The following is an 18,571-nucleotide window of genomic DNA, read 5'->3' as shown; positions in this document are numbered from 1 at the left end:
GAACTTCATTTTAAAAGGCGTAGGCTCGTGCTCGACTGCGATTTGTTGAGGCGCTGCTTGTGTTTGGGGAGAACGGGGTTAACAAGTCAACCCCCCCCCCCCCCCCCACCCTTACACAAACACTGACAGTAATGCTGCCTGTTCCAGTTCCTCTGAACCGGCGCGGCCGGCTAACGTTACTGTAACTGTAAGACACGGCGCACCGGCGAAGTCTGCAGGCTGGCGCGTTTGTTTCTGCCGTTATCTTCTTCCCTGCTGCGACTTCCACACTGGACATCCAAGGATGTACAGGAAGATAAGGAGCAGCAAAGGTCAGCGAGCCGGATCGATGCTCTTATCGGTGATAAAGTAGACACCGCCGTCAGAACTAAAAACGCTTCTTTTTCGCATGAACCCTGGCAGGGACTCAGGATGAGGAAACCCAAAGTCACTCGGATGGGTTTCGCCTTGTGTCTGGGATGTTTCATTATGGTCATCCTCTACTTTAACAGCAGCCTGAAGCCAGGTGAGCAGAAACTCTTCTTTATCAGCGTTACCATTGTATCTTCTTCTTCTGAAATGTAATACCTCAGTGGTAGTGAAGAAAAGAAGAGCATTTTTTTAATGTCAAACCTTAAAGTTGATTCCATCAGTGTATTACCACCCCTCTGCCAATAAGTTCAAGTCTTCAGGTCGAAGTTTCCCCATCTATTCACAGCTAAATACAGCAAGACATGGTTAGAATGTACTGCTAACATCTACTTCTACATCTACAGGATGGAGAAACATACATCTGAGAACAATAGACATATTCCACGCAACTATAATTGTGGAAATGTATGTTAAAATTCATAGGAAATAATAACGAAAGTCCCCTTAGGTATTGTTTTTTTTTCTTCAACAGTAAATATATAGTTTAATACATAGATTGCATTAATTTAAAACACATTTATAACATAATAAATATATGGTTTGCATGGTTAAAAAAAAAAAAACATATTGGTGTGATCTCAGTAGTTTAATTTACTCTGTAAGAGTATTTTTTATATGTTTATGATGTTTGCTCGAGTATTTTTGATATGTCTATGCGTCGTTATATGGTATTGTTGATGTGTATTAGTTGTATTATTTGGTCTACCTCGAGCACAAACCAAGACAAATTCCAATCAATGTTTCATTGAAATGGTAATAAATTATTGACTCTTGAATCTTGACACTGTGCAGCAGGCCAGCTGGTCCCATTCTGTGTAGGGTTCACTCATGTTATGCCAACATGTCATACTAATGGAATCTGCCAGCACTGTAAGGCAGAGTAATAATCTGATGCAAATGAATGGAGAACATCATCATCAGAGGATTTCTGTCTGTGGTTCTTAGTACAGTATGTCCTTCCTCCCTAACATTATGTTACGTCCTTCTACATTCCCGTTCTGTGTCAGGATTTCCCAGAGAGCCACAGATCTTGGTGTGGGAACAATTTCATTACTGATGAGTGGAGTGTTTCCTCTGCTACATGGAGAAGGGCTGGGAGAGGTTGCAGCTGGCTGGTAGCGTAGTTGGCCCTCGCTGGGATCTGTTTCCACCTCTTCCAGGTCCCTCACTGCCACATACAATGGCCTCATTCAGACATGCCAAGCTATATCATGGGCCAAAGAAAGCTTATACAGCCCATACTGTGAGGAGTGTTTAGGTTTTTAAGAGAGAGGTCAGTCAGTTCTGGATACGTGTGATGTGAGACATGGGGCATACAGAGTTATAAGGAATCTATGAAAGACCAGCCTCTTTTTGAGACCGAGTCCATCCTATCCTACTCCTGAAAGGATTCGCCACTGAACACCACTAAAGAACATTTTTGGGGCTATTGCAAACATTCAAGTTGAGTAAAAAACCTTAGATGCCTTAGATGTTTGAACACTGTTCATCAGTCTGTCTGGTGCGACGCATTCCAGGAGTTTTTATGTGGTGATGTTTCATGTACAGTCGCTGGTTCGATGTGCCTCCTCTGTTTTAAATAGTCCTTTAGAATAGCAAATCATTTCTCTTTGATTTTGATGAAGAAAAATTCAAAGATTTACATCACAAATTAACGTTCTTATATTGAACTCTTTTGTATACCGCCTGTAAATATCACACCTTGGCCTGCTGTTGTCATGACTGTTCATTGCGGCTAACAAGAAAAGGCCCTTTTCACAGCAGACATTGTTACATGTAATAGCATGCATTCAGGAGTGTCTGTTTGACAGCCCTAATGTGCATGTTGACTCACTGGTGTTAATGGGACACCACTTAAAGGACCAGTGTGTAGGATTTAGAAAAAAAACCTTGGGATTAATAAAGTATCTATCTATCTATCTATCTATCTATCTATCTATCTATCTAACTAACTAACTAGCTAACTAGCTAACTAGCTAACAAGCTCCCTGAGAAAGACTTGATGCCGAAACGCATGTGAGTTTTTAGGTTTAACATGGCTATGCCTTGGCAATCAATGCCTTTTCTTAATTTTTTTTGTCAACTATATTTTCATTAATGTACCTTAAAATAAGAATGCGTGTGCTTTCGTTACCTTCTAATGAGTACTTCATATCTACATAGTGAGCTGGTCCTCTTCCACGGAGTAGTACAGTAGCTCAGAACTGACAAACCAAACACCGGCTCCAGAGAGCACCTTTCATATTTTTACACTTCAGTTCTCCGACACGCTTGGAAAGGGAGGGGTGAGGGGCGGGGATCTGCCATTTCACCACCAGATGCCGCTAAATCCTAACAGTGTTCCTTTAAATATACACTTCAACAGAGCCGTCGTTAACATTATTAGTCACACATGTGCTCTTATTGCTACAAGTCAAAGTGTTTGTTGTAAAATGGTCCGTGACACACCGGAACATTCCCACCAAAAAGTGGGAGTGCATTTATTTGCATGTCTTGACAAAGTAAGCAGTGCTGGAAACTTGGTATCTAATCATTTACAGTTCGACTTGTGTGCGCTGCCCAAACTGTGCCACATCTTCTGTTGAGCAATTTATATTCTGGCAGAGAACGTTTTTGAAAGAATTAGGTCTCTGTGTGTCACGCCGCTTTTATATATCACGTTGGCGAAAAGACTTCGGCAAAGGATCCACCGGTGTTTCCTTGCTCTCAGCTCCTCCAGAAGCCTCCTCTCTCCTCGCTCCTCGGGGTGCATTTAAGGGATTGGAAGATCTTCTATGATGGCAGAGGGGGAACAGTCACAGGAGGAGAGAAAGGACACGGGCAAGACTTATTTAGCGTAAGGAAAATCACCCTGGTTCTCAGTTCCTTCAAATCTCAGCACTGTCGAGATGATTAGCAGTTGGTCAATGGAACACATTCTCATGTTAAATGCTGGGATATTGACTTGCTTTTTACCAAGACATACAACAAGATACTGTAAGTGGCTGCACTGTGAACAGGATTGTTCATATACATTAATATGTACTTTATATGTAACTGAAGGATTAAAAAGTACATCCACCTCGGGACAAATGTGGGCCAAATCATCCCTGGCAGAATGTATCCCTTGGGAACCTCTCATTTTGCACAAAGCAACCATAATAAAACATGACGACAGATGAAGTTATCGTTAATGCTAAGATCAAAAGTGGCAGAGGCAATAACCTCTGTTTGTTTCTCTTTAAAACTTGAAGTAATGCTCCGAAGACGTGTGGTAGCCATAATGGGTTAACACATGTATAGACAAAGCAGGTATATCAGCGCTGTACAAGTGAATGGTGAAACATCTGAGGGTGATTATTTAGCATTTAAGAGGCGGTTGAGTAGCTTGTACAGGTCATGCATCTCATGTTTCAAGCATTAAAGCTGCCTGTCAGCTTTAAATCACTTTAAATTGGTTTCAGATATGCAGCAAGTCTGCCCTATTTACATTTAGAACACCTTCACCTCCCCTCTTTTGCTCCATCTGGGGTAAAGGTCGTATTGTTCTGTTCAAAAACTATATAAAGCTGCAAGAGAGCAGCCATACAACAATGGAATGCACTGAAAGGTCAGTTACACATGGTCAAAATGTATGTTTTCGAATTGTACTCTTTTTGCACACAGGATTCACAGCGCTAATCTAAATTTAGGATAATTACGTAGAGTGGGTTTGCTGTAAATGCCGTGCACTGTCATGGACACAGAGGATGGAAATATTACTTTTACAGAACATGAGATGCCTCCTACACTGCAAAAACTGTCCATTTCAAACACACTACATCTGTTCTCAAAAAGTGCAGAATCTGCCTGTTGGTCTGACATAATTAAACTTTTAAATATACATATTTACAGAGTTACTACGAGAAGCTAGGGTTTTCTCTGGCACACTCCATGAAAGTTACAAGAATGTTTGACTCTGTTCCAGAAGACATGAGTTATTAAGATGAGCATTTCGTCCAACGTGGGGTGTCTTTACTACAAGGGCAGCTGTGGTTTCACTATGAGGTTTACACAGACACAGTAACTGAGGAGGAAGAAGGCTGTTTAGGACAGCATGCTCTGGAATGTGCTATGTTTTATGGCATTGTCAGGATATTCTTATGTACACCTCTTTTTGGAATAAAACCCAGGAACACTGATTTACATGCCTTCAGTAACATTGACATATACAGATGTGAGTTGATGTCTATCAGGTTGCACGTTCTTGCTAGACAAGCAGAAGATCATTGGGGCTAGTGTCATTATCCCTGTGCTGGAGAGGTACACCCACCTCATACCTTTCTTTTCTGGGCTTGACTTGAGGCCCTAAAAGAGTCTTAAAAATGTACTGTTCAGCACTCCAGCTTCATTGGAACACCTGCAGCACACAAACCAAATTTGCTCCAGGCCTTCTTTGGAAAAAAGCGGACATGCCATCAATCTCCGTCCCTCAATTCCCATGAGGATTTGTGGATTTGACAATTGTCTAATTAATAACAGAACGAAACATCCATAAAGGAACAGTGCAACTTAATCTTCATTCCCTGCAGTTGCCAGTTGCGATCAGTTCCGTCTCCTGACTGCTGTCGGAGCCTCAGCCATCCGGGTTTATCTTATGACAGGTCCGTGTGGCCTGCTGTTCCAACCTGTCCCCCTCCAGCCAGCTGCATATTAATGACACAGAACTGCAGGGGCTGATGATTCAGCAAGTACCCTGGAGTTCTTTGTTTATTTTCATGGAGACCATCTGCTTTCAAAGCCAAACTCCTCAAGTGATTTGCAGATTTGTCCTTTCACTGTTGATATTGCTCATATCGGATGGATTGCCATGACATTTGACACAGACAGTCGTGGATGAATCCTAATGACTTTGCTGATCCTCTGACTCCTTCTAGCGCCACCATTAGGTCAAAGTATTCAATTATCCAGTCAAATATTTGCTTGATTCATTAGCACACAGTTTGCCATTTCTAAGTGGTCCAATACCTTGGTTTTAGACCAAATACTTCCCATCAGCCTCAGCCATACTTTGTCTTTTCACAGTTTACTACAACGGCAGCTGTGGCTTTTCCAGAAACCACATTTTATGTCAACCTCCTTGTTGTAATTTCGGAGTTGGAGATATCAGCCACAATATCTCCCAAAAAACTAGAACTACAGAACGCTTCTGATACCAAAGTCTTGTCACATTGCCTACAGATGTTGCAGACATCTGTAGATATCTGTTTAAAAGATTAGTCTGGGGTAATCATCTTGGTATAATGCCAGACTCCCAATGATTCCAGGATCATTTATTGTCGTTGTGCAACACTGTGTTGTGAACTGCAGCTCATCCAGTTCATTTATGCTGCACAAGAAAACATAATAATAACAGGAGTTTCCTGTTCTTCCCATTCTGCTGACAGTGTGTGAATGTAGCATAAATAGATATGGTTAAGATGTTGACATCATCATTGTGAGCATATTAGCATGTTGACATTAGCATCTAGCTTAAAGCACCAATGTACTTCTTATTAGTCTCCTTTTTATTTAGATTATGCAAAATCCTGGTTATCAGTAAACAAAAATAGGTGTTCATGGCACATGATAGTTACTCAGCGGAGTATAGAGCAGTGTGTGGCAGGCAGTCAACGCTCCAGTTAATGATTTAAACATTGGAGAGGGTCCAGAAAGAGCAGAGGAGACCACTTGTGACATCTGCTTTTCCAACAGCTGTTTATGGTTTTTGTTAACACCTCCTTGTTAGTTTGCAGGAAGATCTTTGCAATTGCAACTATTTAAATACAGGTGTGCTGGAACATGTAACTGGATACCAAAATTAGCCAACCAAGATATCCTTCGTCTCTGGGCGGGATCAGAAAGACTCATAAATCACATCTGCTAACATTCTTTATTATTTTAATAAACACACACTACGCCACCCACGTGCCTCTGCACTAACACCCTTTACGCACACATTTGTGGCCTAAAAGGATCAGGCTTACCCTTGTACAGTGTCTCTCAGTAAAGCTGCTCTTTGGAAGGAGAGGCCAAGGAGGGGGGAGGGGGCCCCAGTTCTCCCAGTGGAACCTAAACACAGAGCTCCGTTTGTGGCCTGGACAGGAGGAACACACATCGGCCTTTCTATATTTTGCATTTCCGAAGCCTTCGGTTCTGTGCGAACCAGGAGGAATGCTGCTGTGGATTTGGGTCTAGACAGGGTTAAACCAACAGCACTACTCCTTCATTTGAAAAGGTCTTAGGTGGGGTTGGTGAATCTCCTCAGTGGAGGAATTTGAGCTAACAGCTGAGACAGTGTTTGGTTAGAATAGCACATGGCTCGAGTCCATAGCTTTAGAACGTAAATCTTTGTAGCATTTTTTCACTTTAGGAGACACTTCTTCATTAGCATTCTCTGCTTCACTTGATATCCAGCTGACTCTTTGTAAAATACTTCATAACAAAAAATGTGAATTATAAATGCCCTCCCTTTCTGAGTAACGCCACACTAGCAGGGGAGTGATGACATACAATGCACTCTTTCAGCCCAGTCGCTGTGCCATCTCAGCTTGTTGCACTCGCAGGCTGCCAGGTATTTTTCAGTTCCAAAATAATTTCAGACTTAGCTGACTGGGTTTTCATTTAAGAGCGTTAGGAAAGATGGCTTTGGGAGTTGTCATGTTGGAAATGTGTTACTGAATCACTGGTAGTTTCCATAAGGAAGTGGTAATGTGTTCAGAAAACAGGTCAATAAATCAGTGTACTGTTGCAGAATGCTCCCCTCACTTTAGTAGCTCAAGGCAGAAGACAAAGCCTTCCTTTGGCAGCAGCATCTCTGACTCTGTTTACAGTAATAAGGCATAATTTGGCATCTTATTTTCACTTTAAATGTTTAATATTAAGGCCTGGACACACCAGCATTACAAACAGTGAAATGGCCATTGCAATGAATTGAATCACAGGGAATAGTGGATTGTTTTGTGGGGGTGATGTTAATGTGTGCACAATTCAACTTGCATTGAGTTCAACTTTGGTGAACCCTCAAATTTACGCTTTTTGACAATAGCAAGCTATCTTGACAGTAGGGGTGTAAATAACAAATTTCATCACGATATGATATTATATTGATTCTTTGAGCAACAACACAATATTGATTTCCATTCGTTTCAGTTTAGAGGCCTGCGATCGATATCTATATCATGTGCCCATTTAACACAATCAATTACATTTATTTATAGCAACTCAAATACTACAGGTCTCTTCCAGATATCTAAATGAAAAACAATCTTATTATTTTCAATATAAAGAATAAAAACAACACTTTAAAGTCTCATGTCTTTGCAAATTAAATATGAAATGGCAGCTGTGATACTCATCACTCTTTTAGAGTTGTAGTCCAGTTTTTGCAGATTTTTTTTTTAATTTGTTCTGGTACGTCGTGTTTCCTGAGAATTACATATTGTAATTCTATTGTTTGCATATGGCTAGTGCTTTGTCTGTTGACCCATCATTTATCCGAAATCGAAAATACTTCCACACTGCGGATTTATTCCAGAGAGGGGAGTAAATATCCTCATTGACTTTTTCTTGGTTTGTTTCCCTTATCTACCGAGCCGCTAGCCCTGTTTTGTGAATTTTTATGAGGTGCACTTGGACGGAAATGGTGACACAGACGGTCAATGGGAATTTCTAAATAAAGTCGTATCTTAAAGATGGTGATATGTATTTATGTTTTAACTTTGCATCGATTCAATTGGAGTGTTTATCATTGAATCGATACATCCATCCAGATAACTTTTAAGGGAACAGAGAGTCCAAAATAGAGGAATCTATCGTAGCTTATTAGTTGTGTGTCAGTTTTCACTGTTAATTAATCTCCTCTGTTGGAGTATAAATTGCTCCTCAATAGAGCAATGGTTTGCAGACAGTTATGAGACACGTGTCAATGGTAGAAATACTTATTTTCAATAAATTGTGAACAATAGTATTAGTGACCGAGCTAAGCTAACTGACTGCTAGCAAGCTCGCTAGCTTGGAGAGTTATATTTTCCCTTTTCAAAAACTTTAAAAAAAAAGCCCAGAAGAAGAAGAAGAACCAGAACCAGAACCAGAACCAGAAGAAGAATAACCACCAGAACCAGAAGAACCACCAGAACCACCAGCCTCAAGAGCTATTATGACTGACCACCATTACCCAGCTGGGTAGCATGTTAGCAGTTAGCTTGTCAGCTACAGCAGCACCCACTAGCCTTGTTAGTATAGTCGCTACGTCACCAAAACGTACTTAAAATTTGGGTGACACCGATAAATCAATATGGCATTTCACCCACAAGATCTACTTTGCATCCATCATATGTACTCATTTATTCCTCCATAGTTTGGTCATAACGACACATTCAGTACTGTACATGTCTCAGAGGCTGTCTTCACCATGAATGTGTGTCAGTGGGTTTACAGTTTATAAGCTGCTTGGCACACATGACTGGTCCGCTCACACCACAATGTGGAAAGAGAGACACACACACACACACACACACACACACACACACACACACGGCCACTCAGCTGAGCATTTCTGTATTGTGTGTCAGTGCATCATTCTCTTGATGATTGGGCTCTTGAATGAATGCCACTTATTACCATTAAGTCCCACGTACTCATGAATTCAGTTTCATACAGATGACAAATGTTGTTTCTGTCTAAGCAATTCTGGTGCTTAATGACTGCATGAAGTGAATAGAGGATATGGATTATTTAATAAGGCTCTTTGAAAGCAATAAAAAACATGTTGCCGTTAATGGGACTTTTATATTGAATGATGACACTGCAGAATAGTATCTGTGAAATGAGCAGTTGAAACATACTTCTTGCTCAGCATTCAGTTGCTTTGCTGATTCCCGACTTGCAGCTTCCGACTTTGCAGATATTTACTCCATTGGCAAGGCATGCTCAGGAACTTCTGTGTTTTTACTTTCTATGAATTTTGTCTCAAGGTCAGGATTTTAATGCAGAACCAAATACTGAAGTGGAAAAGTGGACATCATGCCAGCCATTTTTGCCTGTTCAAGAGTCTGAAGTCAATGTTTTTTTTGGTTGAAATAAGGTCTGTGGTTGACGCAAGCTAAAGAGATTCAAATGTTTTGTTCTACGAGATAAAAAAATACTTCAGTAAATAACCAACTTTGAATTTAGAAGCTTTAACATCTCTTAAAAAAGGCAGGTGTGTTGCGCCTCGGTAGCTCACCCGGTAGCACAGTCAATCCATGTACAAAGGCCCGTGGTTCAAGTCCGACCCATGGCCATTTGTCGTATGTCATTGCCCTTCTCTCTCTCCCCCTTTCACAATCTACACTTCTCTCTCTATCATTAAAGGCATAAAAAGCCCCAAAAATGTACTTAAAAAAAAAGGCGGTTGTTAACAAGTCGCTAAATGAGACGACTAAACATCATCACATCAAACACAAGTCGCCTATAGCTTAGTGGTGGTGACGTGAAGTAATGCGACCGTAGTGTCGTTTGTTTGTAGCCCAACGTTAGCTTTGAACTTCTGCCGATTGCATTTATGCTTCATTTGTGAAGATTATCTTGCTAAACAAAATGTAAAAGTATAATAAACGTTTGTTTGTCACAGAACTTATTTTCTGTAATAATCCAAAATCCAAAAAAAAAATCATATTTGCTGCTTGTCGAGGGAACAAGTGCGATGCTAACTTTCGGGGTCGGACTTCAAATATACTTCATCCCAGTAGAACCCTATACGCGCAGAACAGTGCCACATTGTGCCACACTATGTTTGCCCAGTTGAACTTGTACTATGGGTTCAGGTAGTGAAACTGTAAACTGTGTAATCTGATGCTGGGGTGAGAGCTCATCCAGCTATGCTTCTCTACATACCCAGACCTTATGTCAGTCCTTTGGCTTCTCTTTCTGCTTTTCTTTTGTGTGATTGTCAATTGAGTCAGTTTTTGCTCATTTGTCTTTTTTATTTTATTTATTTTTCTTCTAACTCCTCTTCAATTCTTTAACCTGTTTTGTATTCTTTGTTAAGTTGAATATATAGTAAGTGCTATTGTTTGCACTATTATGGGACATTTCATTACGTTCCGTCTGATTGTTGCTTTAACTTGACACATATTTGCTTTGGAAGCTCTTTCAGTCACATTTCATGACGTGTTCTGTTTCCTCAGGCTCGGAGCCGCTCGGTGAAAGAAGCAGTGGGCAGAAGTCGAGAAGGAGTCCTCTACAGATGCTTTATGATGGTGACCAGGTAACTACAGTCTGCAGTGTAACTCCTAATTAAGCCAAATGCCTTTTACACACCGAGGGCATGACTAATAAACAACACCAAAATGAAAAATACTTAAATATGCAAATATTTTGCATTAAAACTTTTCATACTGTCAGCAATGCAAATTTGCCACAGTTGCATCACTTTTTCAATGAAAGGTTCAATAGATTTGCTCAGGCAGAGGATCGACTACCAGGATCTGCGTCTGGCAGTCTGTCTGAAGTAAATTATCGTATAGCATGAGCTACTGTAAGCTATATTATTGAGCGGATTTGAGTTACCTCCGGTAAACAGTGGATACATCAAGGGCTTTTATTGTGAAAGTTAAACACGGAAAGACAATCCATTATGCGCACGCAGCAGGAGGCTAAAAAACCCATTCTTACAATGTCATGATAGCATAACTATGAATGTTTTCAGTATTTTGAATTTGAAAGCTAACAATAATGTGGCTCTAATGTAGCTTCTGGTGTCTACTTCGGTCTAAAATATCTCATCCATGGATTGATGTGAAACTTTGTACCGATATTGGTTTAAATGTTTAAATGTAAGCCTATGTAAAGTTTGACAAAAAACATAACGTGTGTGAATGTGAGATAGTCTCCTTAACATGACAGACAGGTCTCTAAACTTGCTCGTGGGGGTCTGGTGTTCAGTGCTAAGTGACTCAAGTTATAGCCGGAAGAGTAGAAGAGAAATTACAAAAAAATACCTTTTGAAAGAGATAGAAGGATAAGAAGTTAGCCTATGTTGTAACTTTTTTAAATATTTTTTTTACTAAAGGTAAAAACACACATTCTCAAAGTCAGTGGACAGACAGACAGACAGACAGATGATGGAGAGTTAGAGAAGATAGAGCAGCAGCAGGTGAACAGTGCACGCACTACACTGCATGATCAGAAACTTGTGTGTGTGAGAAAGAAAACCCTTTAAATATACTAATAAACCACTGTTAGCATAAACACATTTCACTAAATGTTTAATGATAGCAGCTGTGAAGTATTCTGTTTCTCCTTAATACTAATAATGATTAATAACAACTGCTAATATTTCAACACCACAATTCACACATAATTAATCTGGAGCATAAACGACAGTTATTAAGGTACACATTTCAATTGTTCAATGATTAAGACAAAAAAGCATCAAAACAGAGCTTGTTTATAGAAACATAAATCCCAGGGTAGGACCCCGGGACCCTCCTACAGATGTATGGAGTTAGCAGAGATATGTAGGAAGATTACATGCATGACTTTCAGCTCTCAACATCTTAAATCATTCAAATTAAATCTGTTTTGCAGCAGCTGTTTTTCAACAGCCATCTCTGTTAAACCTTAAGCAAAGTATCTCCTGCTCTGAGAAATGAAGGGACATCCCTGATCTTTGTGATATCTAGATAGTTGTGACATGTTTCAGTATCATTTAAAAACAGTTGACACAACAGTTGTTTGTCTGCTGTTGGCACATAAGAAATGGATTACCGTGTGACCTCACTATTGTACATTACAGTGTAGCATACAGTGCCTTTAATCTTGATTTGCTGGGAAGGGCTGTCTTGGTACACACTGCTGTTCAAGGCCCACACAACAAACAACAGTAATCAAATGTCCATAAAAGACTGTTGACATAATAGTTATTGCAGTAAGCTTCAGTATCACTGAAGGGCTAAGGAAGTTCTGATTTGATACTGTCCTATGGTATACAATGTTGGGATGTTGTGGTGGGGTATAATGTGGTGAAAGATTTCTCAATAGTAAACTGTCGGGCTATGAGGGTGAGAGAAAAACAGATTTAATTGGAGAGAGAGATGTTTGAAGGAAGTGTGCTTTATTGATCTAATGTACTCTCTGCATACAGCACAAGGTGACCATTAAAGATACAGTGTGACAGGAAGTGAAAGTAATGAGAAAATGTTTTTATTTCATGGTGACTTCTACTTCTACTGCAACTCTGTGTTTGACAAGACTTTAAAGTGGACATATTATGAAAAAACAAAGCAGAAATGTGTTTTGGATGAGTGTGTAGCTTCTTATCTACTGTTAGATGAAGAAGAAGAAGATTTAACATTAGTAGTACTTCATGTCTGAGTGCTGGTGGAACTTCATGGCAGCAGATGTGCTTAAATAGCACTGAAAGCTCAAGGGAAAAGATCTGTGAATAGTTTGAGACATGTTTGCTCATAATTACACATTCAGCCTTCATTTCCATCGCTGCCATGAATTCCTCCACCCTGAATGTGTCATGCATTCACTTGGTACATCTGCATTTCTCACTTTGATAACAACAATAGAGTCACTGCATCTGGCTCTGTGATATAATATATATATATATATAGCTATACATATATATATAGATATATATATATATAGCTATACATATATATATATATATATATATATATATATATATATATATATATATATATATATATATATATATATATATAGCTATACATATATATAGCTATATGTATATATATATATATAGCTATATATATAGCTATACATATATATATTATATATACATATATATATATATATATATATAGCTATACATATATATATATATATATATATATATATATATATATATGTATAGCTATATATATATATATATATATATATATATATAGCTATACATACATATATATATATATATATATATATATAGCTATATATATATATATAGCTATGTATATATATATATATATATATAGCTATATATATATATATATATATATAGCTAATATATATATATATATATATATATATAGCTATACATACATATATATATATATATATATATATATAGCTATATATATATATATAGCTATGTATATATATATATATATATATAGCTATATATATATATATATATATATATAGCTATATATATAGCTATATATATAGCTATATATATATATAGCTATATATATATATATATACATAGCTATATATATATATATAGCTATATATATATATATATATATATATATATATATATATGTATAGCTATATATATATATATATTAGCTATATATATAGCTATATATATATATAGCTATATATATATATATATATATATATATAGCTATATATATATATATATATATATATATATATATATATATATAGCTATATATATATATATATATATATATATATATATATATATAGCTATATATAGCTATATAGCTATATATATATATAGCTATATATATATAGCTATATATATATATATATAGCTATATATATATATAGCTATCTCTCTGTAACTCCATGGAGCACCGTGCTGTAAGGCTCCGTCTCAACTGTTTCCAGTTCCCTGTGAGAAGGAAGGTGTGCATGCCAGAAAACAAACCAGCTCCAGCAGACATCATTTACTTTTAATTGCTTGGGATATTTTCTTACTTCCTTTCCACAATGGCTTCCCCAACGGGAGTAAAACTGCTAAGCTGTCAGGATGGAAACGGGCAGCGAATTGGATTAATGTGAGATGGATTTGTGAATTTACAAACAGTATGGGAAGGCTTTTGTGTTCCTTTGCTCATGCATGTTGCATTTTTCTGATATAGTGTTGGAAATGGAGGATCCTGGCCTGCAGACTAGCTCTATGGACCATTGAAGATTATATATATCTTTTGATTAAAATATTTCAAATACCCAAAATATTTTTAAATAAATCATCTTTTTATTTTAAAAATATATACTTAGTAAAACTCTCAACACTATCCCATTCAGAATTTAAAGCTTCATTCATTGATTTTTTCTTTAGCAACACGCTGAAATACAACACTGACCATGTTATTGTTTTTAATCTTATTGGTTATGTTAGCAAACAGCAGCCTACACATCTGGTCGACAGGAAGCAACAGGACAGATTCATTACAGCTTCTGCAGCCAAAGACAACGTTGATGAGAGCTGTGAGAATGAACCAAAACAGAAAGGTTTCGGGCTGCAAAACCAAAACAATGAGCTGAAAGATGCTAAGATGTAGAGCTGATCGGATTGCAAAATGATTTGATTCTTTGGTGATATAATAATATTGATAAGTGCAGCTGTGAACATTTCTGTAACAAGAGATTGCATATAACCCTGAGAAGTGCTAGAAAAGCAGGTAACTCCTTACTCAGGCTACAAGTGCAATTTATGTTATATGCAAAACCAGTCCAGTGATCCGTTGATAGAATTTCAAATCATTTGATAAAACAGCCAGCTGATTTATAATGACCAAAACTATGAAAATAAGACCCAGATTGTATCGAGGGGAATTTTCCTTTTTACTTATTTGTTTTATTTTCCTTCCCTCTGTAGGTTGAGTCAGCAGTGCAGGCGATCCATCAGGGCAGACGGGAGGTGTTAGAAGAAGCGTGCCGCTCCTACACCCGCAAACGCAGAGTCCTCATCCCCGAGGACCTGAAGCACGTCATCGTGGACGACCAGCACGGCCTGCTGTACTGCTACGTGCCCAAAGTGGCCTGCACCAACTGGAAGCGGGTGCTCATGGTTCTGACGGGCGTCGCAGGGTCCCTCCGAGACCCGCTGGCGATCCCCGCCAACGAGGCCCACGTTGCAGGAAACTTGCGCACTCTGTCGGAGTACTCCACCTCGCAGATTAACCAGCGCCTGCGCTCCTACCTGAAGTTCGTTTTTGTACGTGAGCCCTTCGAGCGGCTGGTATCTGCGTACCGCAACAAATTCACGCGGAACTACAATACTGCTTTTCATAAACGATACGGCACAAAGATAGTGCGGCGGCACCGGCCGGACCCTCAGCCGGAAGCTCTAGAGAGAGGCAACGACGTCTCATTCGAGGAGTTTGTTTATTATCTCGTGGACCCGGCAACCCAGCGAGAAGAGCCCTTCAACGAGCACTGGGAGCGGGTGCACTCGCTGTGCCACCCCTGCCTCATCCACTACGACGTGGTGGGTAAATACGAGACGCTGGAGCAGGACTCCCGCTACGTGCTACAGCTGGCCGGGGTGGACGACCAGGTCAGCTTCCCCGCCTCTTCCAAGAGCACCAGGACTACAGGAGACATGGCGGCGCAGTTCTTCCACAACATCAGCCCCTTCTACCAGAAGAAGCTGTACAACCTGTATCGCATGGACTTCCTGCTCTTCAACTACTCAATACCAGCCTACCTCAATTTCAGATGAGGCTGGGACATCACTCATCCACAGACTTGAACATGTGGAGCCTGGAGTCTTGTAAAAGATGAAAGAGATGTTTCTCTCTTATTACGGACTCTGCAAATACTGTTGGAAGATAAATCCTGAGCTCCAAAGTAAATTCATTTTTACAGACTGCAGAGTTTCATAGAGGATACAAGTAGGAGAGGACTTTTAACTACAAGATGACATTTGTTGCCTAAAGAAGGCAAATCATATTGTATTGTAAACAGTGATCCAGAGGAAGTCGGTCACTGCCTTTGAAAGTGTGAAATACCGTTCAACTTTCGGTTTAACTTAATTTCGGTTGCTATCTGCTGTTTCAAAAGTGTAATTTGCACGACAAATGTTGATCTTAATAAAGATGAATATCTTATTCAGTGAATGTCTCCAAACGTACGTGCCTCTGATCGTGGGATTTAGTTTGACCCCAGCAGCCAATGACAACTTCTGTAAATGTGACTTTGTGCTGTAGGAAAAACATTTTCTGTAACAATGTTATTGTCTTTATTTATTGTGTTATTGCTGACTCCACTAAGTCAGACAAACCAAAATAGATATATAGTTTTTCTCTCAATTTTCAAATAAATGCATTTCAGCAAGAATTGTTTATTTGTTTGTTGTAATGGTTTGAATATTGGATTGAATATTATTTGTAAGAAGTTTTTAAGGGAGCAACCCTGATACTTGACAAACTGCTATACAGATATCCTTCACAATACAGCAATCACAACTTATGAGTCTTTATTTCAATGACAAATCATGGCTGCAAAGATGTTGTCCAGATCTTTTTTACAAATGTGAGAGCAAAGTCCAGTCAAGCTTTATGTCACTGTCTTTATGTCATTACCATCTTTGGATGCTATTTCCAGGTCAGTAAAGACGAGCATTTTTCTAAAAGTGCATATCAAACAATTGAAAGTGCCCCTTACAGAGAGGTGCATACTAAATAATTTGTTCACAAAAATAGCACAAAGAAATATAGTTCAATACAACAGACTATATTCAGTGGCACTGTGCTGCACAAAACATAAAATACCAGTAGAAAGTTGACAACACCAAACTCAGAGACCACACATGAATGAAAGCTTATCACGGTTTAAAAGGCACAAACCTAGGCTACAAATACAAGATACACTCCAACATAACAAACACTGCAGCATCTGATTTGTGTCAATATACATATACACTCAGTTATATATAATTATTGCCTTAAAGGGATAGTTTGGATATTTTGAGTGTCGTATGAGGCACTTATATAGTCAGTGTATTTCCTACAGTAGACGGCGGTCAGCACGCCCCCAGTTTAGAGAAACAGACTGTAGAGATAAGACACTGAACTCTAAATTGCTCCCGATGATGTTCCATTGGTGTGTGAGTGTGTGTGAATGTTTATTGCTCCCGATGAGCAGATGGCACCTTGTATGGTAGCCCCTGCCATCAGTGTATGAATGGATGAATGCTGGCTTGTGTTGTAAAGCACTTTGAGGGGTCGCTAAGACTAGAAAAGTGCCATAAAGATGCAGTCCATTTACAGAAGCTCAGCAACATACTGCTGTGCATGGGGGCATCGGCAAAACACTTCAGCGGCCTAAAAATTCAATATCAGTTTACGCAACATTTTGAATATTTTCACCACTTTAGCTTGCTCTGAGTCGGCCCTGACGGGGAACTGAAGCTGTTATCTATGCAATACAAAATACGGGAGCTGCTGGTCTACCGCTGCCTCGATCGTTTAGTTTATTTGTGTTAATGTGTGACTGGTGAATCCGAACTAAGCCTTTACAACACCAAAGTTACACATTACCACTCACAAACTAAACGATCGAGGCAGCGGTAGACCAGCAGCTCCTGTGGAAAAATGACTGATTTTGTCAAAAAGGAGTCTGCTGACTTTGAAGAGAGCAGAGATAACAGCTTCAGTTCCCTGTTGGAATGGGCTGTCTGAAGATAAGGTAAAGCGGTGGAAATATTCTAAATATGGCATAAATTTAAACTGATGTAGATTTTTTTAGGTAGCTAACATCCTTTTCCCCCTGCTGCCCCTGTCCACAGTACATTGCTTAGCTTCTGTGCCTGTGCTCCTGTCTGTTTCACCAAACTGGGGGACTATTGTTAAGTAACTCATACAACCGAACTTCTAAACATCCAAACCAAAGCTTTAATACAATAATTTGCAATCTAACATTAAGAGCTGACAATAGGCGTACAGATGTGTCCATAGTTAACAATGCATTGGTTCCCACTTGTATCCATTTTTGATGGGTGTTGTTTCTATAGAGCCTCGCTGGTAATGAGACCAGTGCATTTCCAGGGAACAGAGAGCAACTATTGAACAGTGAGTTGGCAAACATGGAGATCAAAGTACAAAAGTATTCTGTCTGTTTTGAGCCTCTTTTGTTTTTGCAGCCAATTATCTACACTGTTAGATTTGTGCCTCAATCCTGAGCATGATGAGACACATACATTATATTTTGTGGAGAAATTATTTTCACACAATCATTAGATTTGATATTGTCTGTAAGCACAATAATAACCTCCACCAGTTGTTCCTCTGTGATTCTCTGCTCTGCCAGATTAATAAGATAATAACTTGAAAATTCCACCTGTCCAGTCCAGACATTATAATCATGGAGTTTCTTTAAGAAAATGTTTTTAACTGTGCCTTTAAATTAAAACAATCGAATGTGACTTTGTTGGGCAGTGTGCTACATCTCATCG

General features: G+C 38.9%; 1 protein-coding gene across 2 annotated transcripts; it reads left to right on the top strand.

Annotated features, from left to right (window-relative positions):
- The first annotated feature begins 116 nt into the window (after positions 1-116).
- LOC115008258 (carbohydrate sulfotransferase 11-like) lies at positions 117-16,774 on the top strand. 2 transcript variants are annotated; one of them, XM_029431738.1, is made up of 4 exons: positions 117-311; positions 403-505; positions 10,578-10,657; positions 14,993-16,774. In XM_029431738.1, the coding sequence occupies exons 2-4, from the start codon at positions 412-414 to the stop codon at positions 15,836-15,838; spliced, it is 1,020 nt and encodes a 339-aa protein (XP_029287598.1). In that variant the 5' UTR covers positions 117-311; positions 403-411; the 3' UTR covers positions 15,839-16,774. The 2 variants fall into 2 exon arrangements, with proteins under 2 accessions (XP_029287598.1, XP_029287597.1); XM_029431737.1 differs by having other exon boundaries at positions 117-505.
- Positions 16,775-18,571: the final 1,797 nt, after the last annotated feature.

This window comes from Cottoperca gobio, chromosome 5 (genome assembly GCF_900634415.1).
Source record: "Cottoperca gobio chromosome 5, fCotGob3.1, whole genome shotgun sequence".
NCBI classification, from domain to species: domain Eukaryota; kingdom Metazoa; phylum Chordata; class Actinopteri; order Perciformes; family Bovichtidae; genus Cottoperca; species Cottoperca gobio.
This window is presented reverse-complemented; position numbering and strand designations above follow the sequence as displayed.

What these genes read in the sequence shown, in the direction of transcription:
- LOC115008258 (XM_029431738.1), top strand. Translation starts at nt 412, where the DNA reads ATGAGGAAACCCAAAGTCACTCGGATGGGTTTCGCCTTGTGTCTGGGA. An exon ending in TAACAGCAGCCTGAAGCCAG is followed by an intron (nt 506 to 10,577) that starts GTGAGCAGAAAC and finishes CTGTTTCCTCAG; the next exon opens with GCTCGGAGCCGCTCGGTGAA. An exon ending in TGCTTTATGATGGTGACCAG is followed by an intron (nt 10,658 to 14,992) that starts GTAACTACAGTC and finishes TTCCCTCTGTAG; the next exon opens with GTTGAGTCAGCAGTGCAGGC.